General features: G+C 37.0%; 1 protein-coding gene across 1 annotated transcript in view; it reads right to left on the bottom strand.

Moving 5' to 3' along the window:
* NLN (neurolysin) overlaps nt 1-27,230 on the bottom strand; it is a 139,743-nt gene that overhangs the window by 27,472 nt on the left and 85,041 nt on the right. Inside the window, exons 10-12 of the mRNA XM_037801563.1 lie at nt 15,118-15,304; nt 14,649-14,777; nt 13,363-13,499 (exon numbers count right to left, since the gene is read on the bottom strand). Of these exons, the coding sequence (XP_037657491.1) occupies nt 13,363-13,499; nt 14,649-14,777; nt 15,118-15,304 (453 nt within the window). The remainder of the gene's footprint in view (nt 1-13,362; nt 13,500-14,648; nt 14,778-15,117; nt 15,305-27,230) is intronic.

Below are 27,230 nucleotides of genomic sequence, written 5' to 3'. Positions count from 1 at the left end.
AAAAAAGAAACTGTTGGCCAAATTAAAAAGACTCTTGGATACTCACAATACAAGACTAGAGGAAGCTTGAACAACATCTCAGTGCCCTAGAAGTCCACAGAACAGAAAAAGAAAGAACAAAAGAAAGAATGGAGAAAAAAAATCGAAGAACATCGAAATGGATCTCAGGGATATGATAGGTAAAATAAAACATCCAAACTTAAGACTCATTGGTGTCTCAGAAGGGGAAGAGAAGGGTAAAGGTCTAGAAAGAGTATTCAAAGAAATACTCTTATTTATGCAATATATTGGAATGTTAATAAGGAAGAAAATGTAGAAGGTTTTAAAAAAAGAAAATTTGGATTAGAGTTAATCAGTTTTTCTCCACAACTTAGTAACGATACATGATGATTCAAGAAGATGCAAGATTTTAAAGTTAAAAGCTCTTACCAGATCATTATGCAAGACTAAGATGATGGCGTAAGATGCTCCAGGGTGCCATTCCCAACAGAATCTTTGAAAAACTAGCAAAAACTGGCAGAGCTACCAACCTGAAAACTCCAAAAAAACGGCTAAAGGGTTGCAGGGCAATTGGGCGACTACCGAATCAAGAAAAACACAGCTTTAAAAACAGCAGAAATTTGTGGTCCCTTGCGGGTACCTCCTCCAACTCCTCTCCAGCGTAGTGTGGAGCCAGCCTGCACTCCCACTGTGGGTCCCTGGCTCTGTTCTGGGGGGAGTACAGTAAACCCTTTCTGGACTCTGGGGTGTCTGTACTTCAGTTCTATCGGTTGGTGGCCTCAAAGACTGAATCAGGACACTGTCTCTTAGCATCCCAGTGCTTGCCTTGCAGACATAAGCAGTTTGCAGACAGCTAAAGCAAAGTAAGAAACAATTAAGTCAAAGTGGCTTGGTACAAGGGATTACCAAATTTAAGAAACACAAAAGAACACAATGTAGAAGGGACAAGTTTATTTCAAAGGGCACTGAGGGGGCACTGGAATTACTATAAACAGGGGTATTCTAATGACCAAGAAATAGCACAAGTCCAGGACAAGACTCAGGCTCAGAAAAGACAGACAGGACCCTGTAATTCCCTCTTACCTTAGGGTAATCTTGATAGGAGAGCTAAACTCTGAAGGAGATCACCAGCCAATGCAGGATCAATTTGCAGAGACCAGAAAACTTTTTTTTTTGTCTTGGATTGTTTATTTTTGTTAGCTTCTGTCCTATCACTAACTGGATACAAACTTAAGGAGTGGACAGCTTAGTTACTAAATCCCAGGGTTAACACTTTAAAATATTAAAATACATAGTGTGCAACAAACGATTCTAAGACAAATGACAAAATAGAAAACGATGGTCCATCCAAAGGAACAAGATAAAAATTCAGAAATCATCAACAAATAAGACCAGACTTTGGTCATACTGGATACAAACTTTTTAAAAAATGATTGTTGGATCCCTTAAAAGTTAAAGACCGAAGATGGTGGCATGGAAAGAAGTGGAAGACTTAGTCTCCCCCAGAACAATTCATAAATGAACAAAAAAAACAGTAAATAACCTGGAATGGTAGCGGGGAGACAAACGTGACAGTACACTCAACTTCCACCGACATGAATTGGGAGGAATGCCCGAGATCACAGCATAAAATCTGTAAGTAAAATTGCGGACCCACGCTGAGAGCTGAGAACCTAGAGCCGGGAGCCCCTCCCTCATGGAAGCCACGCTGTGCACTTTCTTAGCCCAGCTCCAAGTGAGCTTTTAATAATAACTGCTCAATACAGACAGCGAATCCTCAACAAGCAGACAGAGGCTTTTGGTGACAACTGACCTTGGAAGAATTGGGGGAAATATTCTGTCTCTCGCTCTCTCTCTGTGGAGAAAACCTCAGCTGTTCTCAGCCAACAAGGCATTGCAGTAAAGACAGCCTCACACATTCTGCATTCTGAAACGAGCTGAGAGCCCCATGGCACAGCCAAGCGGCCCAGGGCTTCCCTAGAGGGACGGCACACACTGATGATGTAGCATGGCATTTTCTCTCAGCTGAGGGAGTTTTGCGGCTGGGAGGGGGGATCCACTCGGAGAACCCAGGGGCACTACGCCAAGTCCGGTGGTTTATGGGACACAGAGAGAGAGCTGCCCTTCCTCCCTGGCCACCCATACATGCGCCCAACATTCAGGGCAGGTGCCTCCAGCGGTACGCCCAGGCTGAGCTCTCCAACTGAACACATAAGAATCATTTCCCCTCACTACGCGAGAACTGTCTGGAGGGATATAGGTGGCTCACAGATGCCATCTGCTGGTTACTTAGACAAAGTATACATCACCAAACTGTGTTTCTCAAAAATTACATCGATATCCCTTTTTTTTCATACAACTTGAAAGAACCCTATCAAGCAAAACAAATGCCAAGAGGCCAAAAACAACAAAAAATCTTAATGCATATGATAAAACCAGATGATATGGAGAATCCAGTTCCAAACACATAAATCAAGATTTCGGAAGAAACGTTATACCTTGCAAATTTAATTAAAGAACTACGAGCAAAGAACAAAAACATGGCAAAGGATTTAAAGGACATCAAGAGGACCATGGCCCAGGATATAAGCGCCATAAAAAAGACCCTAGAAGAGCATAAAGAAGACATTGCAAGAGTAAATAAAAAAATAGAAGATCTTATGGAAATAAAAGAAACTGTTGGCCAAATTAAAAAGACTCTGGACATTCACAATACAAGACTAGAGGAAGCTGAACAACATCTCAGTGTCCTAGAAATCCACAGAACAGAAAATGAAAGAACAAAAGAAAGAATGGAGAAAAAAATTGAAAAAATTGCAATGGATCTCAAGGATACAATAGATAAAATAAAATGTCCAGAGTTAAGACTCATTGGTGTCTCAGAAGGGGAAGAGAAGGGTAAAGGTCTAGAAAGAGTATTCAAAGAAATTGTTGGGGAAAACTTCCCCAACCTTTACACAATATAAACACACAAAGCATAAATGCCCAGCGAACTCCAAATAGAATAAATCCAAATAAACCCACTCCGAGACATATACTGATCAGACTCTCAAATACTGAAGAGAAGGAGCAAGTTCTGAAAGCACCAAGAGAAAAGCAATTCACCACATACAAAGGAAACAATATAAGACTAAGTAGTGACCACTCAGTGGCCACTATGGAGGCGAGAAGGCAGTGGCATGACATATTTAAAATTCTGAGAGAGAAAATTTCCAGCCAAGAATATTTTATCCAGCAAAACTCTCCTTCAAATTTGAGGGAGAGCTTAAATTTTTCACAGACAAACAAATGCTGAGAGACTTTGCTAATAAAAGACCTGCCCTACTTCAGATTCTAAAGGAGCCCTACCAACAGAGAGACAAAGAAAGCAGAAAGAGATATAGAGAATTTTAACAGACACATATAGTACTTTACATCCCAAATCACCAGAACACTCATTTTTCTCTGGTGATCACATATCTTTCTCCAGAAGGGACCATAAGCTGGGACATAAAACAAGCCTCAAGAAATTAAAAAAAAAAAAAAAATTGAATATACTCAAAGAACATTTTCCAAACACAATGGAATACAAATAGAAGTCAATAATTTTTGAACTGTAACTCCACTATTTACTTCCTACATGATAAAAAATACACAAACTCTAAGGACAAATCAGTGGTTTTGAACTTAATGTAAAATATGTAATTTTAGACAACTATATAAAGGTGGGGGACTGAAGGAGTATAGGAACATAGTTTATGTGCCCTATTGAAGTGAAGGTGGTATCAAAGAAAAACAAGATTGATATGGATTTAAGAGGTTAATTTTAAGCCCCACAGTAAACACAAAGAAATTATCAGAGAATATAACCATAGAGATGAAATTAGAGTTTGGGTTAAGAGAAATGGGGGAAGGGGCAATGGGAAGTTAAGAAAGGAGTGTAGGGTTGCTGTTTGAGGTGAAGGGAAATTTCTAGCAATGGATGGTGGGAAAGAGCATAACATCATTCTAAATGTGATTAATCCCACTAATGGAAGGCTAGGGAGGGAGTGGAATGGGAAGATTTAGGCTGTATATATGTTTCCACAATTGAAAAAAGGGGGAAAAAAAAAAAAGAGAGACAGTCTAACTAGACGACAATTGAATGCTAAGGATGAACTTGGATGGGACTGGAGGGTGGAGGACAGGTGGCTCGAAGGGACACAGTTGAGACATAAGGAAAAGGAAATATAGAATGTAAGCATGGTATCATTGTTGAATCTCTTATACTTCTTAGCTGTGCTTAATGGAATTACATAAAACAATGTTCTTGTTCATGGGAAGTACATATGTGAATTATAGTGTATGTTCAAGGATGTGTGCAGCTAATTCTCATATGTTCAGAAGACAGAGAAATATATGATGGATGACAGACAGGGAGGGAGGCAGGGAGGGAAAGAAACAGTGATGTGACAGCATGTTAAAGTTTGTGGATTGAGCTATCGGGGGAGAGGGTCAGGGTATGATGGAATTCTGTGTATGGGGCTAGTATTGTTTTTGCAGCTATTCATGTAACTTTGAATTCATTTCAAAATAAAATAAAAAAAATGATTGTTGGTTTGCTCAAGGAGATAAAGGAAAACAAAGAGAAAGAACAAAAGGATATCCAGAAAACAAAAAATGAATAATATGAGAATGTCAATAAAAAGAAATTTTAAAAGCAACAAAATAAAAATACTGATGTTGTGAACCACAACAACTGAAATGAAAATCCCCCTAGAGTGTTTCAATAGCAATATTGGGACTGGCAGAAGAAAGAATCAGTGAACCTCAAGAAACGACAATTGAAATCATACAGTGTGAGTGACAGAAAGAAAGAATGAAGAAAGAGAACAGAGCTTATAGTGGGACACCATCAAGTGTACCAATATAGCTATTGTGGAAATCCAAAATTAGAAAGAAAGAAAGGAAGGAGCCAAAGGAATATTCAAAGTAATAATGGCAGAAAACTGCCCAAATTTAACAAAAGAAATGAATATACACATTGACAAAACCAAATGAGGGAGTGACAACATCAACTTGGTGACGTAAACAGCTACTGAAAATTTCTATCCAGAGATTCAATGAAAAAAAAGGACAATTCTGAATTTTTTGAAACTCTGGAGGAGGATATAGATGGGAGAAGGATCCTGCAGATGCCAAATAGAAGAAAGAGAAGAATATCAGATAAGAATCTTCCATGCCAGACCAGCTGGTCCTCTCCCCTCCCCCTCACTTAGACTCAGTGTGGGTAAGGCACAGAATCAGCTGACGGGAACCCTCCTACCAGGAACATAGATTTAAAAATCTCTCACAGCAGTAAGATATACCGTCACTGATTGAAGACCTGGGGGACAGGGGAGGACATTTCAAGGCCCAGGTCAGTGAGGGACAAACAGACTGAGAAAACATGACCAGACTTTATGTTTCCAGCCCTGGGTGTGAAAACACTTTCCCCAACCTTGAGGGAAACAGCAGCCAGGGGCCATTTCCTTGCCTTGGGGATGGCTGGAATACTGGGTCAGCTGAGGGAGTACTTTGACACAGGTGGAACCCCTCATTGAGCCAGACATGGCTGGCAAATTGAGCGCACAGGAATCCCGCAGTTTCAGCTCAACTGTGTAGATGCAGCCTGTGCTCAGAGGCAAAGCAAACTCTGAGGACAATTAAGTTACTGAACAGCGCCATCTGCTGGACAGTCTGGAAAGTGCTAGGAAATAGAAACAATTTTATACAGATGCTCCAGACCCTTTATTAGGAGCACAGGAGCTGGTTTATACACCCTGCACAGAAACCCAGCCTGGTTTTAGCTGATAAACACAGACAACCCAACGTCAAAGCAGGGCTCTAAAACAAATGCAGGTCTTGCTGACAGGCAGAAAAGACAGCACCACTGGAAGCCAGCAGATCTATATTACTACACACAGTGAACTTGCTGGGGTGCCCAGTGCTTACCTCCCAGCCCTGTGGCAGGCCATGGTGGGTGCCTGATTTTGGGGGAAGACTGGGGGGCATGGCCAATATGACAACTGGCCAGTGAGAGAAATAAAGAAATGTAGACATCAAAGAAAATCAACAAGCAAACCCAAGGCAAAAGAGAAAACAATCTCCAAAATAAACTAAGAAAATCACATGCCTAGACAGCAAAAAATTACAAGCCACACCAGGAAACACGAAGACATGGCCCAGTCAAAGGGGCAAACTAACACCTCAACTGACATTCAAGAGTTGAAATAACTAATTAAAGATGTTCAAACAAATCTTCTAAATCAAATCAAGTTGAAAGAAAATGTGAAAAAGAGATGACGGATATAAAGAAGACAATGGGTTACCATAAGGAAGAATTTGTAAGCTTGAAAAAAGAAATGACAGAACTTATAAGAATGAAAGGCACAATAAAAGACATGAGAAATACAATGGAAACATGCAAAAGCAGACTCGGAGAGGCAGAAGAAAGGATTACTGAACTATAGGACAGCACTTTTGAAGTCCTACACATACAAGAACAGATAGGGAAAAGAATGGAAAAATATGAGCAGGGGCTCAGGGAACTAAATGACAACATGAAGCACATGAAATATATGTGTTATAGGTGTCTCAGAAGAAGAGAAGAGTAAGGGGCAGAAGGAATAATAGCAGAAAAAATCAATAAAAATTTCCCAACTCTTATGAAAGACATAAAATTACAGGTCCAAGAAGTGCAGCATACCCCAAATAGAATTGCTCCAAATAGAACTAATCCAAGACACTAATGAGATTGTCAAATGTCAAAGACAAACAGAATTCTGAAAGCAGCAAGTGAAAAGAAATCCATCACATAAAGGGAAGCTCAATAAGACTAAGTGTGGATTTCTCAGAAGAAACCATGGAGGCAAGAAGGCAGTGTAATGATATATTTAAGACACTAAAAGAGAAAAACTGCCAGCCAAGAATCCTATATCTGGCAAAACTGCCTGTGCCGGTTTGAATGTATTATGTCCCCCAGAAAAAGCCATATTCTTTGATGCAATCTTGTGGGGCAGACATAATAGTGGGGATTAAGTTGGAACGTTTGGATTAAGTTGTTTGCATGGAGATGCGCCCCACCCAACTGTAGATGATAACTGATGGGATACTCCCATGGAGGCGTGGCCCCACCCATTCAGGGTGGGCCTTGATCAGTGGAGCCATATAAATGAGCTGACTCAAAGAGAAGGAATTCAGTACAGCTGTGAGTGACGTTTTGAAGAGGAGCAAGCTTGCTAGAGAGGAACGTCCTGGGAGAAAGCCATTTTGAAACCAGAACTTTGGAACAGACGCCAGCTACGTGCCTTCCCAGCTAACAGAGGTTTTCTGGACACCATTTGCCATCCTCCAGTGAAGGTACCCAATTACTGATGTGTTACCCTGGACATTTTATGGCCTTAAGACTGTAACTGTGTAGCCAAATAAACCCCTTTTTTATAAAAGCCAATCCATCTCTGGTGTTTTGCATTCCGCAGCGTTACCAAACTAGAACATTGTCCTTCAAAAATGAGGGAGAATTTAAAATATTTACAGATAAACAGTCACTGAGAAAGTAGAGGAGACCTCCTGTACAAGAAATACTAAAGGGAGTGCAACAGACAGATAGGAAAAGACAGGAGAGAGTGGTTTGGAGATAGTGTAGAAATGAAGATACAAGGAGACAGAAGAGGGTAAAGATCAGGCATTTGATGCTGAAGGAGTACGGAATGTTCAACAGGATTGATTTAATAGATCCAGAAATGGATAGCACAATACTGTGTGATGGAAGCACAATATTGTAAGTACACTGACCAAAGATGACTGTGAGTACGGTTGATCAAGAAAGGTTACAGGCATGTAGGACACCAGATGGAAAGACAGACGATAAAGCCTGTATAACTTAGTGAAACCTAGAGTGGTCAATGACTGTGATTGAAGGTACAAATATAAGACTGTTCTTACATGAGGGAGAACAAATGAATGTCAACTTTGCAAGATACTGAAAATGAGATGGTATTGGGGAAAAAATACAGTCAATGCAACCTACAGTCTATACTTAACAGCAACATTGTAATATGCTTCCATTTTTTGTAACAAAGACAATATACCAAAGCTCAATTTCTATGAGAGGGACCTAAGAGAGGGGCATGGGATTCCTGGTGTTGTTTTTGTCTGACATTTTAGTTGTATTTAATTTTAATTTTATTTTTTCTTTTCTTGCTTTTTAGTTGTTCTTTTCTTTTCTTTTCTTTCTTTTTTTATGCTTTTTTCACCTCTTTCTCTTTCTTTGTGGAAGAAATGGAAATGTCCTCATATAGATAGTGGTGGTGAAGGCATAACTATGTGATTATACAGGGAACCATAGATTGTTTACATAGGAGGGAACGTATGGTGCATGAATAAAACTGTCTAAAAAATAAACAGAGGGATACAAGTGCTGAAGAAAAGGTGGAGAGAGGGATGTATCTAATCACGGTTGGTGGGGAAGTAGAATGGTGCAGTAGCTCAACAGGAAGCTAAGCATGGGGTTGAAATACGGTCCCGCAACCCTGTTATTGGGTATATACTTGGAAAAACTGAAAAGAGGGACATGAATGGACATTTGAACAGTGGGGTTTATAGTGGCAGTATTCACAATTTGCAATGGATGGATGGCCTAAGGGTACATCGACTGATGAACAGAATGGCGAACTGTGATGTAAACATACAATGGAATACTGAGCTGTTACAAGAAAGAATTAAGTTGTGAGACATGCAACTAGGTGAATGGACATTGAGGACAGCATGTTGAGTGAAATAAATCAGAAATGAAAAGGCAAACATTAAAATGCCTTACTTATATGGACTAACTATAACATGCAAACTCTAAGAATTGAATCTGAGAGCACAGGTTAACAGGGGAAGGCTTATCGTAAATGTTCCTAGGTTGTAAGCTCGTACAGCAGTTAACATCTATTCCTGAATTGTAATGGCTATTTCTAAATTCTGAGATGCTGAGCTCTTTGTGTATAACCTGGTTGGTCCCTGGAACTTTGGGTATCTGTGTGACACCTGAGACTCAGAGCCAGAGGCCAGCAGCTATGAATGTCAACATTACCCGATACAGCAATTGTGAAAGAGTCTGAAAAAGAGGTGAGAATTCAGAGATATGAACGAAATGGGCTTGATGAGGACTAAGGTAAATCAGACTCAAGTGTAAAGGATGATATTGACAGTGTTTTACAACTTCAACTTCTGTGGGAGACAAAAGGAAGGGATGTTTATTAAGTGCAAAAACTATTTTTTGTAGCACACTATATAATGTAATTTGTATGGCAGTTTATTCAAACACCATAATTACATGGAACTTTGAATAAGAAATGAAATCTGGTTGGTTTGTCCAGGTTAGTGTGAAGCCCCAATCCATCCCATAGTAATTTGGGCAGAGAACAAAAACATATTTGCAAAGCCCCCTTAAGGGACTGGGGGAAAATGTGGAAATATTAAACTTCCCCACCTTGGGAGTTACTGATATTCTCACAAACATTGGGGACTACCAATTTAGAACGCCAAGCCCTCGATCTTGGGGCTTGCCCTTATGAAGTTTGTCACCGAAAAGGAGAGGCTAAGCCTACTTATAATTGTGCTTAAGATTATAAGAACCTCTTTTATTGCTCAGATGTGGCCCCTCTAAGCCAACTCTGCAGGTAAACTCACTGCCTTCCCCACTATGTGGGACATGACTCCCAGGAGCGTCAATTTCCCTGGCAATGTGGGAAATGACTTGCGTGGATGAGCTTGGCCCCGGCATTGTGTAATTGAGAAAGTCTTTTAGACCAAAAGGGGAAAGAGAAATGAAACAAAATAAAGTTTCAGCGACTGAGAGATTTCAAATTGAGTTGAGAAGTCATTTTGGAAGTTATTCTTATGAATTATACAGATAGCCCTTTTTAGTTTTTAATGTATTGGAATAGCTAGAAGGAAATACCTGAAACTGTTGAACTGCAACCCAGCAGCCTTGATTCTGAACTGCAACCCAGCAGCTTTCATTCTTGAAGATGACTGTATAACTATATAGCTTACACGGTGTGACCATGTGATTGTGAAAACCTTGTGGCTCCCACTCCCTTTATCCAGTGTATGAGTAGATGAATAGAAAAATGAGGACAAAAAATGGTAAATGAATAATAGGGAGGGATGGGGTTGGGGTATGTGATGTTTTGGGTGCTCTTTTCACTTTAATTTTTATTCTTACTCTTTTTTTGTGGTAATGAAAATGTTCAAAAATTGATTGTGGTGATGAATGCCAACTATATAACATTACTGTGAACAACTAATTGTACACTGTGGCTGACTGTATGGTTAGTGAATATATCTCAATAAAATTGAATTTTAAAAAACATTACAACAAAAAAGAGACCCAGTGGACCCCAACAGGATAAAGTCAAAGAGAACCATGCTCAGTCACATAGTGGTCAAACAGTCAAGTACCAAGGACAAGGAGAGTTCTGAAAGCTGCAAGCAAAAAGCAACATTTCTTGTACTAGGGAACCCCAATAAGATTAAGTGCCAAAATTTCATCAGAAATCATGAAGCCAAGAAGGCAATGGGAGGAGATATTTTAAGTGTTGAGAAAAAACAATTCAAACAGGAATTTTATAACCATTAAGACTGTCTTCCATAAATGAGGGAGAGATGAAAACATGCCCAGATACACAAAAGCTGAGGGAGTCTGTCACCACTAGACTGCCCTACAAGAAATGTTAAAGGCAATTCTTCAGACTGAGAAGAAGGGACACCAGACAGAAGATCGAAGTGGCATAAAGAAATAAAGATCTCTGGTGAAGGTAACGACATTGGTAATTATAAATGCCAGAGTCTTGTATTTTTTGGTGTAATACCAAATATTATTCTTCAAGGTCATAAAATGCAAATAAATGAAAAGTAATGATAAGTCTATGGTGTTAGACATTGTACGAAGACAAACCTGTAACAAGTACAACAAAAAAGCAGGGGTGTGGAGGGGTACAGGAACAGTGTTTAACAACTTCACTTGAATAGCAAACAAATGTGACTGTGATAGATTTATGATATTAAATTAAAGCTCCATGGTAACCTCAAAGAAAATATATTAAAAATATATACAAAAGGAAATAAGAACTCAAAATCGTACAGTAAAAAAAAATCAAATAATATGACATTAACAGAAGAATGGGGGACAAAAAAGTTATAAGACTAATGGAGATCAAATAGCAAAATGATAAGAGAGTCCTTCATTATCAGTAGTTACTTTAAATGTAAATAGATTAAATTCTCCACTCAAAAGGCAGTGATTGGCAGAATGGATTAAAAAAAAAAAAAAGGACCCAACCATATGCTGTTTACAAGACACTCACCTTAAATTCAAGGGCTGAAGTATGTTGAAATTGAAAGGATGGTCTGTGTGAGAGTGGGGTGTATGGGAACTCTGTACTTTCTGCTTGATGTTTCTGTAAACCTACACCTGCACTAATTAAAAAAAAAAAAAGAGGAAAGAATGAAAAAATACATAGTATTCAGATAGGAACCAAAAGAGAGCTGGGGTAGCTATAAAATAGACTAAGTCAAAAACTGTTATGAGGGACAAAGAAGATCACTACATACTGATAAAAGGGTCAATTCAACAAGAAGACATAGCAATTATAAATATGTATGCACCTAACAGCAAAGCCTAAAAATATTTGAAGCAAATATTGACAGAATAGTAGGAGACATCAATAGACCACTTTCAGTACTGGATAGTATATCTAGACAGATGATCAATAAGGATATAGAAGACTTGAATGATAGTATAAACCAACTAGATCTAATAGACATACGTAGAACACTTAACCCACGAGCAGCAGAATACACATTCTTCTCTAGTGCACAGGGGTCATTCTCCGGGATAGACCATATATTAGGTCACAAAAAAAGTCTCAACAAATTAAAAAATATTGAAATCATACAATGTATATTCTCCAATCACAATGGAATGAAACTAGAAATGAAAAAACAGAGGGAGAAATAGAAAATTCACAAATATGTGGAAAATAAACAATACACTGTTAAACAACCAACAGGTCAAAGAAGCATGTGTTAAAAATGGTTTCCTAGACTTTATACAAAAAGCATGAGCAACAAAAGAAAATATAGATAAACAGGACCTCGTAAAATTTAAAAATTTTGATGAAGCCAAAGGACTTCATCATGAAAGAAAAAGACAAGATACAAAGTGAGAGAAAATATCTGGAAACCACATATCTGATAAAGGTTTATTGCCTGGTGTATATAAAGAGATCCTACAACTGAACAACAAAAAGATAAACAACCCTATTAAAAAATGGGCAAAAGATTTGAATAGATATTTTCCCAAAGATAATACACAAATTGCCAAAATGTGTATGAAAAGGTGCTCAACATCATTAGCCATTAGGGAAATGCAAGTTCAAAACCACAACGAGATACCATTTAACACCGAGTAGAAGAGTTACTATTAACAAAATAGAAAATAACAAGTGTTGAAGTGGATGTGGAGAAACAGGAAATCTTGTTCATTGTTGGTAGGAAAAATAAAATGTTGCAGTTACTGTGGGAAATAGTTTGGCCATTCCTCAGAAAGTTAAGTATAGAATTAACATATGACCCAACAATCCCACTTTTAGGTACATACCCAAAAGAATTCAAAGAAGCAGAGACTCAAATAGATATTTGCACACCAATGTTCATAGACGCATTATTCACAATTGCCAAAAGACGGAAGCAATCCAACTGTCCATCAGCAGACGAGTGGACAAACAAAATGTGTTATATACACAAATGGAATATTATTCAGCCATAAAAAATTAATAAATGTGACAACACAGATGAACCCTTAAGACATCATGCTGCATATAATAAAGCCATATACAAAAAGAAATATTGTATGATCTCACTGATATGAAACAGTTGGAATAAGCCAACTCAGAGTAAAGAGCCAGAATACAGGTTATGAGGGGAGGGATAGGGAATGGGAAGTTAATGCTTAATTGGTAGACAGTTTCTATTTGGTATGATGGGAAAGTTTTGGTAATGGATGGTGGTTGGTAATGATAGAATGCTGTTAATGTAACACCACTGAATTCTCTTTTTAAATGTGGTTAAATGAGGGAAAATTTAGATTATACATATATTAGAATAAAAATTAAAAACAAACAAATACAGGATTGTACAACACAGTGAACCCAAATGTTAGCTATAGAGTATAGTTAATAATACATATTTTTTAAAAAGCTGGTACCAAATTTCTTACTCTAAAATCTAGGTGGAATAAATATTTTATAGTAGGAGTTAAAGGAGAGGGAACAACTACATAATTAACAACAGTAGAAAAAAATACAATACCTCTGGATTCATTATCCCTTCTTTTTTAAAACAGCTGTAAAACATGTCCATGGAAAATACTTCACTCCAAAGATATCCATAATATTGTCCATCATATCCCCCTGCCAAATGTCCAAAAGTAGCTGGCATATTTGTGCCTTTAAGGAAAGATACGTTTCAATTAATGTGATGGCAAAGGTTAATTATCAGGTGAGCAGCTAATTAAGGTTTCCTCATGGGAAGAGAGAGACAGAATCTCACCTCTAGTGCACCCTGGGGTTCATGCATTCCTTTGGCCAAGATGTTTACAAACGTCTCTGCTATGAATGGCTCAGAGCTGGTTTCAGCCCTAAGCTCTGGAATGCCTAACAAGAGTTTCAGCAGCTTTGCCCACACCTTCAGAGAGTTCAGTGTTTCACAATTCATTAGTTCTGTCTTATCCCTTAGACACATATGTCTCAAAAATATTAACCCTACTCTTCGTCACGTCTTTTTTATCTAACGTGTCAGAACGGCACTTATTTTGGTTGATAATTACTCAAAAAGAACTCTTCAATTGAAAAGCAAAAGGTTTCGCAATTCAGTCTAGCTCTAGTATTACTTTGAAAAGGAGTTTAAGAAGCTTGGGGCACCAAGTTGCTTTATGGTTTACTAGAAGCAGATCACAAAAGGAGGTGAGAAACTTAGATTGACTCAACTGACCATTCTAATCTTCATTTTTCTTAAATGTGGCTGATTCATAGTAATAATAATTTCCTTGGTAAGAACAAATTCACCTTACCAACTACATATACATATACATGCCAACTACATGTTGGCTTAAAAGGAAATGTATACACACACATAAAACAATCCCAATATGCTAATGAATCTCAGGTTAGAAACCAGTAGTCAAAAGGCCATTACAATCAGAAACAAGGTAGAAGTTTGTGTTTTACTCTAAAAATGCCCATTCTGGCAATTTCTTACCAAAAATCACATAGAAGTCATGGTGCATAAGGGAGGGAGGAGCCAGGCTGGCGCTTCCAAATATGAATGGCTGTCTCTGCTCTGGGGTGGAGGCCAACTGCTCATGCCTGATTACACTAAAATGCAGTAGAGCTGGAGCCACCTTTCCTTCAAGCACATTTAGACAGGGTAACCCATAGGGACATATTATATTTATCTGAAAGTCATGCCCTGATTACAGAAATCAGAAACAAATGAAATCAGGTAATCTGCTTGACAAACTCTACCCTCCCTGGCAGTTTCAGGAGTACAGCCTGTGGTTCACAGAAAAATGAACACAAACCTTAGTATTTACATACCTGGAGTAGCTGAAACACCTAAAATTTCTGTGCAATATCTGGCATATTCACTTGCAGCATCCAGTGATGTGTTGGTATGGAGAGACTGATCAACTTTGCTCAAAACAATCTGGCGTAGGGTCAGAAGACCTAAGAATATAAGAATGTTTGGGAATGTTTTGGAGAAGACATAACAGTTGTTCTAATAGCACAAGATCATACAATTCAAAAACTGATTCCAGCAGTACTCATCACAAAATAGGAGCAAGATACTTCATTTTATTTAAGATTTAAAAGGAAATTTTTTTCTTTTTTAAGACATAAACCTAGGGTTTCTTCTTCCAATATATTTAGCATTCTTCCTTCCACATACGAGCACTCTGGGGTACTATTATTATTAATCAGGAAATAAGTTCTATGGAAGAATATTCCAGCAACTCTGCATTAAGCAATTCCAATTTATTTTCCTTTCTAAAATTTTAAGTCATACCTGTGTTGACCAGTCTAGAAGCAACAAGTTTTTCAAGCAAATAATCTGTAATAGGACTTCCATCTTTATAATGTTTTGACAGTCTTCGGAGGGAATCAATGTCCCACACCCAATTTTCAAGCATTTGTGATGGCACTTCTACAAAGTCAGTTTCCACATTTGTTCCACTAAATCGTGCAAAATCCGTCTAGAAAAAAACATAGAAGTATTTTGTAATGCACCGAATGAAAATTATATATGTGTAACTCACCAAAACTTAAAAAAGAGTCAGTCAACTGCCCCTTTGAATAAAGAGTTAGAATAATCTCAAATTTAAATAAAAACAAAACAGCAACCAAGCAGCATGAAAAACAACCCTCAAATAGTCTACATTAAGGTAATATTTCATTCTTTTGAATCTCATACAAACTTGTAACGATCATCAGCAAATCTTAACTGGAAAAAAAAAAAATCAGCCTAAGCTAAAACAATCTTTAAGCTGTGAAAGTAAAAATATTTTTAAAGAATTTTCCATTAAAAACAAAGAGATCCATAATCTTAGACAAGCAATTTTTCCCTAGGTCCCCTTCTGTTTGCTCACCTTTGTTTAGTCTGAACATGCTTTTCTGGGGGCACTCATCACTATTACTTAACTACTTAGTTCTAACAAAATCAGTTAAAGGGTTAAACTACAATATTACCATCTGATACACTTTGTGTGTGACGTTTTGTGTCATAAACTTTAAAATAAGAAGCCACTTCAATGGGAATCATGGATGCAAATTAGCTGGCAAGCAGGGTGAGGTAAATGCTATAGAAAAAGAGAAACAAAGGATATACTCACAAGTTAAAGCACTTGTGTTAAAGGACTTATTCTGAGGTCCTAGGCTAAGAATAATAGATGGAGTTAAAAAAAAAAAAAAAGCAGAGGCAAATTTAGTAAATTGTTGAGTCAGATGTTAGAAAAGCTCTTGAGCAGAAAGCTGGAGAATCACTGGAACAGATTAGTGCTTTTTAACTTTCATGCTGTCAATGGAACATTTGCAAAATTGCCACTGAGAAAGGAGGCTTAGTATTCACCCTCCTGGGTCATCTGCAGAATGAGGATCATCACTCTGTTGTCTTTCCCTGAACTTTGGTCCTATTCACATCTACAGATGCTTTACATTCCAACCGTCTCTCCCTGACTTCACCATCCCTGGGGCTCTAAATGGAGGGTTGGGGTGGGGGGGGGGGACTTAACCACCTGAGAAAGCAGCAGATGGGGAGCCAAATCAGCAGCAAATTACCATTTTGGACCTGGGCAGAGACACAGATGTCAACGCCATCTCACATTCTGCCTTCCTCTTTTTATGGGAAAAAATGATTTGCTTGACTTCCCATTATAATTACGCTGATTCTAAGATATGAAGAACTGCAAATACTGAAGGGCCAAGGAAAACTAAACTCACTAGGAACTGGAATTAGGCTACCTCTGTTGAGGACATCTCAATAAAAAATTCTTATAGGAAACAGGCAAAAGTCCCCAGAAAATGGAATATTTTGCCTCATTCTGATATATAATCTTTGAAAATAGCCCTATCCTACATTATAGATAAAACAATTTTATATATTAACTCTAATAACAGCAAACATCTACTGAGACTTGACTAGGTCGGGCATTACGCTAGGCCCTTTACATGGATTAGCTGACTTAAATTCCAAAACAACTGTATGAAGGAAGTACTACTATCTCCATTTTTGAGATAAGGAAACTGAGACATAAAGAGATTAATATTAGACCTAGGATTTGAAGATTTGAACCAGGGGGTCAGACTGCAGAAACCACAATCTTAACCACTAATGCTATAGTGACTATCTTACAGAAAAATGAAACAAAGGGTTAAATTATGATATTACAGAATGACTAAATTCTCTTGGAAGTGATCTAAAATGGGCATGTCTTATATCAAACTCCCCTTTAAGTGAAGAATTACAGTGAGGTTTCAGGGCACTTACTGAGAAATCTGACTTCAACTATATATTGGATGATTTTTCAAAGATCAAGCATAAGGCCAAAGTGTAAAGGCCATTTGTAACCATGTATCCTGGACTTGGAATGGTAGTGATATTTGTAATACAAACTGCCTAATATTTTACAAAAATATAGTTTTAAAATAGGAACTCCCACAGCAAACAAAGGTAAAATCATACCAATAGCTACCACCATACAATAGTTTGACAAAAATATAAGCTTTATATATCCTGCTTGTGTGAACATTTTTCAAATTTAGTATTCGCAGATGAGGGGAGAACAATCAATACCAAATAATATCAAAAAAGTGTATGTGCATAGGGAAGGAAAGGGTGGGAGAAGGGTTAAATATCCAGAGAAAACATGAACAAATGAATAACTCATGAGGTACTGTTAAAATGGAATAAAATTAAGAATCAACATAGTTATGTCACGCAGAGTAGAGAAGAGAGGGCTTATTCTATCCAAAAGCAATCTTGTAAGGGGGGAGAGAGTACAGCAAATGAATGAACAGATCCACAATGTCTTCTAAAGAACAAAAGGAAACGTTTGCAGGGAGTAAAAGCTAAAAATAACCCTTGAGCCTACTAATTTCCCGATAGTCAGTCACGCTGTTTCTCTGTGTGCCCTTTGGGCAACATCATTTAAATATTTTTCAAATGAGTACAAAGAACCTACAAAATTCAAAAGCTCTATTTCCAGCAAACAACTAAATTCTAAAGTGAAAGGAATCCATAGTCAGCTACTGTGTCTGTCCACACAGAAACCACAGGCAAGGCTTAGAATCTAGCAGCCTGATGGGGTATTGCAGGCAAAACAGCATTGCTCCTGAATTATTACTCCCTCATTTAAAAATTACAATCCAACGAATCCCAAAATACTTAATACAGTTTTTAATATGAACAATTCAAGAGTGCTGAATCAAGTAGTTTTGTAGGATATGGTAACTACCAAGTTTAATGTATCTTCTAGATAAAACAGAGTATTCTTATTCCAAAATAAACACCACAAAATAATCCAGTTAGGAAATCATTTTGCAGATGACACTTCACAAAGCTTTACTGAAGGAAATGTTTTGGCAACAGAACCCTAGAAAACAATGTAAACTTCGATTCCTGTTTAGTTAGAAGTTACTGAGAGGAAGAAAGTTGTATGAAGATGAGATTTTTCTTTATCATCTTTTAAAATAGGCAAAAGGATGCCTAAAATATACTTTGTACAACATAACAGAATCTTTAACAGATGACTTGGTTCTATAAAGAGAAATGAACTTCTCAATTCATATAACACAGTGTGAGCTGGAGCACAATTATATAAACTGTAGCTCCAAAAGTCTTGTGTTAGCTTTTGTTGTATTTAAATGCCAAAGCCCTGTGGGTTATTGCTCTAAGTAAGAGACCAGCTGCTTTTAGTGATTACAACTAAGTGTTATTTTAATGATGGCAAATCCCAACTCAAAGAACAGGCAGTTGCTGAAATCAGTAAGTGCCTTGTGTTAAGGAAAAAGAACAGGCTTCAGAAGAACTGACCTTGGCTGTTTGGGGGTGGTCCACTATTTATTTCTTAGTAGTCATGTGGTATCTTGACCTGTCTGATCTACCCCTAAATCTTGGGAAATGAGTAAGTTTATATAACAAGGCAAGACATTAAAAACAACAAAAAAAGTGACTATGATCCACTAAACTTTGTCATAAATAGAAAGTTAAAAGGTCATACTCGCTTCTATTTGGGAAGATGGGAAAGTTTTGGTGATGGAAAGTGGTGAGGGTACTGCAGCAGTGTGAATATTAAAATACCACTGAATGGTATGCTTGAGAATGGTTGAGATAGGAAAGTTTATGTTTTATATATGTGCCCACAACAACAACAACAACAACAACAAAAAGAAGGAACAACTAAAGAGACAATGACAAGTAATACATGTTCCTGGATGGGATCTAACAAGGGAGGATAGAAAGCTAAAAAAGGACCTTATTGGGACATATAAAAAAATTGAAATATAGACTGTAAGCTTTATATCAATGTGAAATTTCTTGAACTTGATACCTTGCACTTAAGGTGGTTACATAGTGAATATCCTTGTTCTTAGGAAATGTATGTGGCAGTATCAAGTGTTCAAGGAGCATGATTTATATGACTTACACTCAAATATTCAGGAAATGGATTGTTAAATACATGGACACATAAATGGACTGATAGATAGGTGGAATGAAAGAATGATATGGTAAATGCGGGCAAATGTTAAAATTGGTGGATCTGGGTATCTGGTGGTGGTGGGGTTGGGGAATGTTGGAGTTCTCTGTATGGGGTTTGTATTATTTTTGTAATTGTTCTGTAAGTTTGAAAGTATTTCAAAGTAAAAAGTTTTTTTTTTTTTTTAACAAAAAGGTCCTATTTTAACAATCACTAGAAGTAATAACAGCAACAGAGAACGAGTAAACATTTTATTAATCTTCACAATAGTCTTACAGTTCAACAGATACGTATCATCATCATCATCATTTAAAAGACACATGACACAAAACATAACCAGCAAGTCTTGAATATCGCATCTTAAATCTCCAGACCTCCCCCCAAATTGGCTATATTCTTCTATGTATTCCTATTTAAATTGCTTCTTTTTAGATGAAAACAACAAAAAAAAATACTATTCAAACTAAAATGCCGTCTAATCCACGAATCGCTCAATAAAGCTCTGACACCATAAAAAACAAATAGCCAGCAACCAACAAGCAAAACCCCCAAAATGCAAATGGTTAAGATTAGGGATTATGCCTTATTACCACTGTCTCCAAAGTCCAGCGCGTAGCCAGAAAAGTAGTAGGTACTCACAAATATTTGTGAAATGAATGAAGCTGTGAGGAAAATCTGTATGTATGAAAACTCAGCCTTAAATAATCCTAAGAAATTTCTTATGATCATACTTGACTTGACTTCTTACCCATCCTTGACCTAACATCGCCTTTCTTCTATCTTCTCTCAGAATTACTAAATATTTAATTTTTATCATTGTACTTAATACTGCTTTAAAATTTTAAGTTTTGTATTTCATGTCCGCAAGCTAAACTCTGAACATTCAAGACACTCTTTTCTTTATTTTGAATCCCATCCTTCCACACCTAGTATAACACATTAGACACAGTAGATGATAACTCTCTTTCTTAAATAATCAACCAAACATTTCTTTTAAAAATATTTCTCTAATTATTAAAAAAAATACATGTAGGCTTTCATGAAGATGGTGCAAAGGTGAAGAAAGCCCCTGCTTCTCTCAAAACTGAAGCCAAAGCAAAGACTTTGAAGGCCAATAAGATAGCGCTGACAGGTGTTCACAGCCACACAAAAAAAGATCCACACATCATCTACCTTCCAGTGGCCCAAGACTCTGCATCGCCAAAGATAGCCCGAATATTCTTGGAAGAATGACTCAGGAGAAACAAGCTTTGCCACCATGTCATCCTCAAGGTCCCCCGTACCACTGAGTCAGCCACAAAGAGAGACGTCAACAACACACGTGTTCATTGTGGATGTCAAGAACAACAAGCTCCAGCTCAAAAAGGCTGTGAAGAAGCTATAAGACATTGACGTGGCCAAGGTCAACACCCTGATAAGGCCTGGTGGAGAGAAGAAGGCATACATTTGACTAACTCTTGACAGTGCTTTGGATGTTGCCAATAAAATTGGGATCATTTAAACTGAGTCCAGCTGGCTAATTCTAAATATAAGATTTTTCACTACTGAAAAGAAAAGTAGAAAATACAGTAAGCGAATGAAAGAAATAAGCACCACCCCAAATAAAAATAAACACCATGTAGATTACATTTTGATTTATAAATTTAAATGTTCATTCTATGTATGCACTTGTATATAAACAAATATCAATCAAATATCAAAAATGAGATCCCTGAAAGAAATCACTTCTGATGTTGAAGTAAAAAATTATAACAGTGTATAGGGGTTAGGGAGAGGGATATAGGATGACAGTCAGCAAAGGCTACAGTGTTTTGGTTGATAGTTCACTGTACTTTAGGACCAAACCTCAGTGTCAACTTACATGGAGGTAAACATGATACATGACAAACTCATTTACTCCACACAAGCTTACATGAGACTGATTAAGAGAGAATGCCATTTAAGAAACTTAGGAGAAAGAACTCCATCCAAAGGTAATACACACTTGGGAGGCCAAATTCAGATCACATGACATAGTGCTGTCTCAGTCAGAGGGCAAAGAATGGTACAGGCAATAGAGTGGTGAACAACATGATTGTGAGATCTTGGGCAAATCATTTAACCTTTCTAAGTCTCACTTTTTTTCACTTTGAAAAAATGGGGAAAATAATACTCCTTATCTCCTTTACAGAGTATAATGAGGACAAAATTAATTAATGGAAAGCACTGTGCAGAGTGCCTGGCACAAGGTAACTGCTCAGTAAATCTTGGCTGCTATTATTCTTCTTGGCCCGCCCAGCCTGCCCAACCAGGTAAGATCTTGGCTGGGCTGACCAAGCTTGTCCTCAGCTTCCTGCAAATATCCCTTGGTGTTAATGCTGAAGATAAACATACCCACATTTCTCTTCAACTAATGCCCCACCATCTCCAATACTCTAAACTGCTCATTCTGTTCTTGCTTCTAAGCAGATACTGATAATTAAAACACAACAACAAAAAACACAAACACAAACATGGTAGCTTCCAATCACCTTCCACAGATCTTTATTTTGGCTTTTTTTTTTTAAGCCAAAAAGGATATATTTTGGTTTTTATTGCATTCAGACTCACATCCCCAACCTGAAACATGCAGAGAGCATATTGGGAGTGGTCCGAACTCTGCCACTGCCTGGCCACTGTTGTGACCTTGGGCAAATCATTTCCTTCCTTGGTTGGTGTTTCAGTTTGCTAAAGCTGCTGGAATGCAATATACCAGAAATGGCTTGGTTTTTATAATGGGGATCTATTAACTTACGATTCACAGTTTGTAGGCCATGAAACTGTCCAAATTACGGCATCGGCAGGATGATACCTTCTTTGAAGAAAGGCTGCTGGCATCAGGAACACCTCTGTTACATGGGAAGGGCACATGGTTGGCATCTGCTGGTCCTTTGCTTCTGGGTTTCATTGCTTTCAGCTCTGGTTCCAGTGGACTACTCTTCTGAGTTTCTGTGGGGCTTCTCTTAGCATCTCTGGGGCTTTTCTCTCTAAGCGCTATGGGCTTTTTCTGTCCTTTATCCTCTCAAAAAGGACTCCAATAAAAAGGAATAAGACCCACCTTGAATGAGGTGGGTCACTTCTCAAATTGATATAACCTAATTCAAAGGCCCCACCAGCAATAGGTCTGCACCCACAGGAATGGATTAAAAGAACATGGCCTTTTCTGGGGTACATAACAGCTTCAAACCAGCACAGCTGGACTGTATCAGCTCTCAAACCTGTCTGTACTTCGGAACCACCCGGAGAGGTTCTTACAGACCTACTGAGTGAGAATTTCAGTGACAGGGCTCTTCCACAGATCTTCACTCAAAATTCATCGAGGGTTAGCTTGTCTTGAGGCAGTTTTTTATTTAAGTTTTGAGTTGTGTGCTACTTATTAATCCCAAAAGAGCTGAATTATATATAAGCAGAATAAGAATAATACTTCAAATATGCATAGCACTTTTCTAAGTGCCTTTTCACACATTATTTTATTTAATCTCCCCAGCACTCCAAGGACATAGGCACAAGAATCACTGTTGCTTCCATTTTTATGAATAAGAAAAATACTATGGTTCAAAAAGTTCAAATAACTTGTCAAAAGTCACACGGGCCCACAAACACATGGATGATTTCTAATCCAGTGTTCTTGCCATTACACCAGAGCACCTAATACAGTGTATGTTTACTTACAACAGTATCTAATTCAACACATTTATAGCAGATAAGATGCTCTGTTATTAGTCTTATGACCAAAGTGACAGATTATTTGAAATTATGTAAATTTTTTTTTTTTTTTTGCCCCTCCATTCCTTTTCTTTTGAATTAAGAAGGCTTTATTGTGATTCTGATGTATTGCCTTAAGATAATTATCCTTCTCAGTTCAAAACTCATTACTGGTTGCTTTCAATGAACAAACTAACAAAGACATCACAACAGAGGCTAAGAGACATTACTCTTTGATTCTACAGAAGTTCAAAAGGCCAGTGATTACTGAGATCCCAAACCACAATAAAGCCATGAAAAAGGAACAAAATAGGAGAGATACCACCTCTTGACTGCTATTGTCAAAATTACCTACCTTGTAGAGTAAACACAAGAAAATACAGGTGAAACTCATGCCCTGAATGATGTGATAGTACAAGTATTGAACCAGTACATCTACATGTTTGAAACTGGTTGTTCCTGTTGACACATTTAAATATTACTAGGACAAGCTCAAATGAACTCTTTTGTTCATCAAACCTGCAAACTGCCAGAGTGGAGAACTCAAACATTGAAAAAGCATATCTTAAAAAAATCCACAGAACATATATGGCAAAATTTTTATTCACTATATATTTCTCAGATAAGTCAAAAGTATTACTGAATATAGAAGCTATTAAACTCCTTACTTAGTACAACCCAGTTTAGGTCAGTACAAAAGGTTTGAAATTATTATAAAGTTGCAAATACAGATCTGTGCTTATACTTAAAACAAAAGTAGTGACAAATACGGTTACCTCAGAGGTTCTTAAAATATTATTAAGACATCTGAAAGGATTAACAGACAAAAAAGAGATTATTCTGAGATAATCTCATGAGATGACCAAGCAAAGGACTGTACTAACACACTATTCATCCGTATGACACATTTTGTGCTCATGAATAAGGTTAGGCAAAACTCCAGCTACTGAACATAGAGCACAATTTCAAGAGAGAGAGATATCAAACTGGTGAATGCAATATTTATAGCTTATTCACTAGCCAAACAGCTCTAAAATGTCAGAGTACCAAGAAAATTTTTTCTACTGATAATGCGGCTATCCTAAGGGATCAAAATAATATAAGGAATAATAAGAACAACATAAAGAATTGTGGAGCAGTGCATGATGAATACATGGTAAGCATATGTTATTAGTTATAAAAGGACTGTGCCTGAAAATAAGAACATACATAAAGAACACTGAAAACTCTATCTGAAGATCTATTATTTTAATAGTGTGATTAAAACCATCAAATTACTTCCTCGTGAACTCATCAGCCTATTATCAACATCCATATAAGGAGGAAACCTGCTGCAACCTGGGAGTTCTTAACTTGGGATCCATCATGGCCTGGTACTCAAGGAGTCTGTGAGCCCTTTGGAATTCTGTGTGAAATTCTGGGTGTATCTGTATGTGCCTTTTTTGGGAAGAGGTATCTACAGCTTTTTCTCAAAAGGGTCCTCAGATCCAAAAAAGTTAGGCATCATTGTTTTAAAAGCAGGCCATTGTTTATCTATGTACAAATACATAACTAGATCTTGAATAATCTAAATAATATTCCACAAGCCTGAAATTAAGAACAGTATTTGATTTTTCTAAAATACTCATAAAAAATTTTAGAAAAATGGAAATTGGACTTATCCCAATTAAGGGAAACTTCATCCACAGAACAGACACTGGTGGAAGTCTAATATAATAAATATTTCAGGAAACAAGTGCTATGATAGCAGACTTTCAAATTACCTAAGAAAGAAAGTTTGGATTATTCTGAAAGACTCCCTCTCCTGGGATTAAAGAGAGGGTAGAAATCGCTATATCGGGACTTATTTATCTGGACAGATGCATGTCCTATTCCTCCCCTTTCCACCCACTTTTAGATAAAAGACAGAAGCACCAGGATGTAAAGATAAAATGTTGAAAAAAATTAAAAAAGTTTTTCAACAAAGGCAGTGGTGGTATTTTGGAAATGTGTGGGTACATTTTTGGTTATTTCAATGATTAGGGGCACTCTGGGAGCTACGGATGCTGGATGTCCAGGACGTCCCACATATGTCAGGCAGTAAATAACTGCCCCATATCTTGCATGTCTTTCATATGTCCTGATGGACATTTATGTAAATAAACAATTATAATTAAGTGAACCTAGAAACTAACTCCATTGTACATATTTTTGCAAAGTATTTTTTACAGAATTTTAATTTCCAAACCTATTAATTACTGGGCTCTAATATAGAAATTAGAGTTAGATTATACTTTTTTATTTGAATGTTTCCTAAGAGATGTTCACCATTTTGGAAAATCATGTCACTGTCAGCAATATCAATCTTGGATTTGAGTTGACAACACAAACCACTTGTATCAGCCAGCAGGTACCACTCCTGCATTCAGAATTATTTACATATAGTACAAATCTCTTAATAATTCATTATGTCTTACTGCATAGTTGTGCCCAAGCCCTAACTTTTGAAAAACATAATAAATATCTTCCTTTTTTTCAGTTAGAAAACTAAATAGATTTTAAAAAAATTCTCTGTATGAAAAAAGGACATAGAGGCAAATCTAATAAAATCTGAATGAAGAATGGAGTATATCTGGGAGTTCTGTACCAATGTTGGTTTCTTAATTGTAAAAGGTCTACCCTGTAAGATGTTAACAACAGGGGAAACTGGGTGGATAGTGTATGGGCAATCTCTGTACCTCAAATGCAACTTTTCTGTAAATCTAAAACTATTCATAAAAAAAAAAGGTTATTAAAAAAGTTTCTTTAGAGACTCATAGAGATTTCAAATTTGGAAAAGTATCCCTCTATTTCTGTCACTATCAATTTATTCAAACTATTAGGTCAAACTACTGAACTAGATGTTTTCATATGTCAAAAATGGTTAAATATCAGCAAGTTCATATGGTTCAACCTAAATTACTGGACTGTGTGACAAGCTGAGAATAAACATACTTTTTACTTTCAGAAAACCAGAAAAATCAGTTACAATCCATTACACTCCCCCCTTCTACCCCTGGCAAATTCTCTACATGGTTGGGTTATATTATCTATGATTTTAAATTGAGGCTAACAAAGAGAGGTGTTTAAAAATATTTATTATAAAAAAAGAGTATATTTGCACACCAATGTTCTTAGCAGCATTATTCACAATAGCCAAAAGGTGGAAGCAACCCACGTGTCTATCAATGGATGAATGGATAAACAAAATGTGGTATATACATACAATGGCATAAGTTATACAGCTGTAAAAAAAGGAATGACGTTCTGATGTGTACTACAACATCGATGAACCTTGAGGACATCATGTTGAGATAAGCCAGACACAAAGGACAGATACTGTATGATCTTACTTATATGAAATAAGTAGGATATGTAAATTCATAGTCAGAAATCGGAATACAGGTTACCACAGGCAGGAGTGGGGATGGGGCACAGGGAGTTAATGCTAACTTACATAGAGCTTCTGTTTGGGGCGATGGAAAAGTTTTGGTAATGGATGATGGTGATGGTAGCATAATACTGTGAATATAATTAACACCACTGAACTGTATACTTGAAAGTGCTTAAAACAGGACATTTTATGTTGTATATGTTACCAGAATAAAAATTTTTTAAAAAACCATAGAATTGTACAACACAAGGAGTGAACCCTAATGGAAACTATGGACTTTAATAACATGATTTTGGTTCATCAATTGTAACAAATGTAAAACCACTAGTGCAAAATGTTAATAATAAGGAAAACTGCATGTGTGTGGGGGGATATATGGGAACTCCATATTTTCTGCATGATTTTTCTGTAATGATATAATCTTACAACTGCTCTAAAAAAGTAAATTTTTAAAAATCAAATATTGTAAAAAAAAAAAAAAGAAACAGTCTGAAAGGGTTGAAAACTACTGAACTGAAGGAAACAATTAGCAGAAGAGACAGTATATCTCAGTTTTTATCTCTCATACCAAATTCCTGTGAAGAAAATAATTAAAAGGAAAAATCATAACATTTATAATCTTTCCTTAATGATAATTTTTTTCTTTTTCCATATTACTGGTATTCAATGAAACTCTTTCACCATTGGATTAACCACCTCTGAGTAAAAATATATTGTGAAAGAGACAAGATGAGAAAAAAATTTGTGTTTTTGCAGAAGGTCTAGGAAATTCTCAACCATGTTCAGCTTCTG

This window comes from Choloepus didactylus, chromosome 13, assembly GCF_015220235.1.
Source record: "Choloepus didactylus isolate mChoDid1 chromosome 13, mChoDid1.pri, whole genome shotgun sequence".
NCBI lineage: Eukaryota > Metazoa > Chordata > Mammalia > Pilosa > Megalonychidae > Choloepus > Choloepus didactylus.
This window is presented reverse-complemented; position numbering and strand designations above follow the sequence as displayed.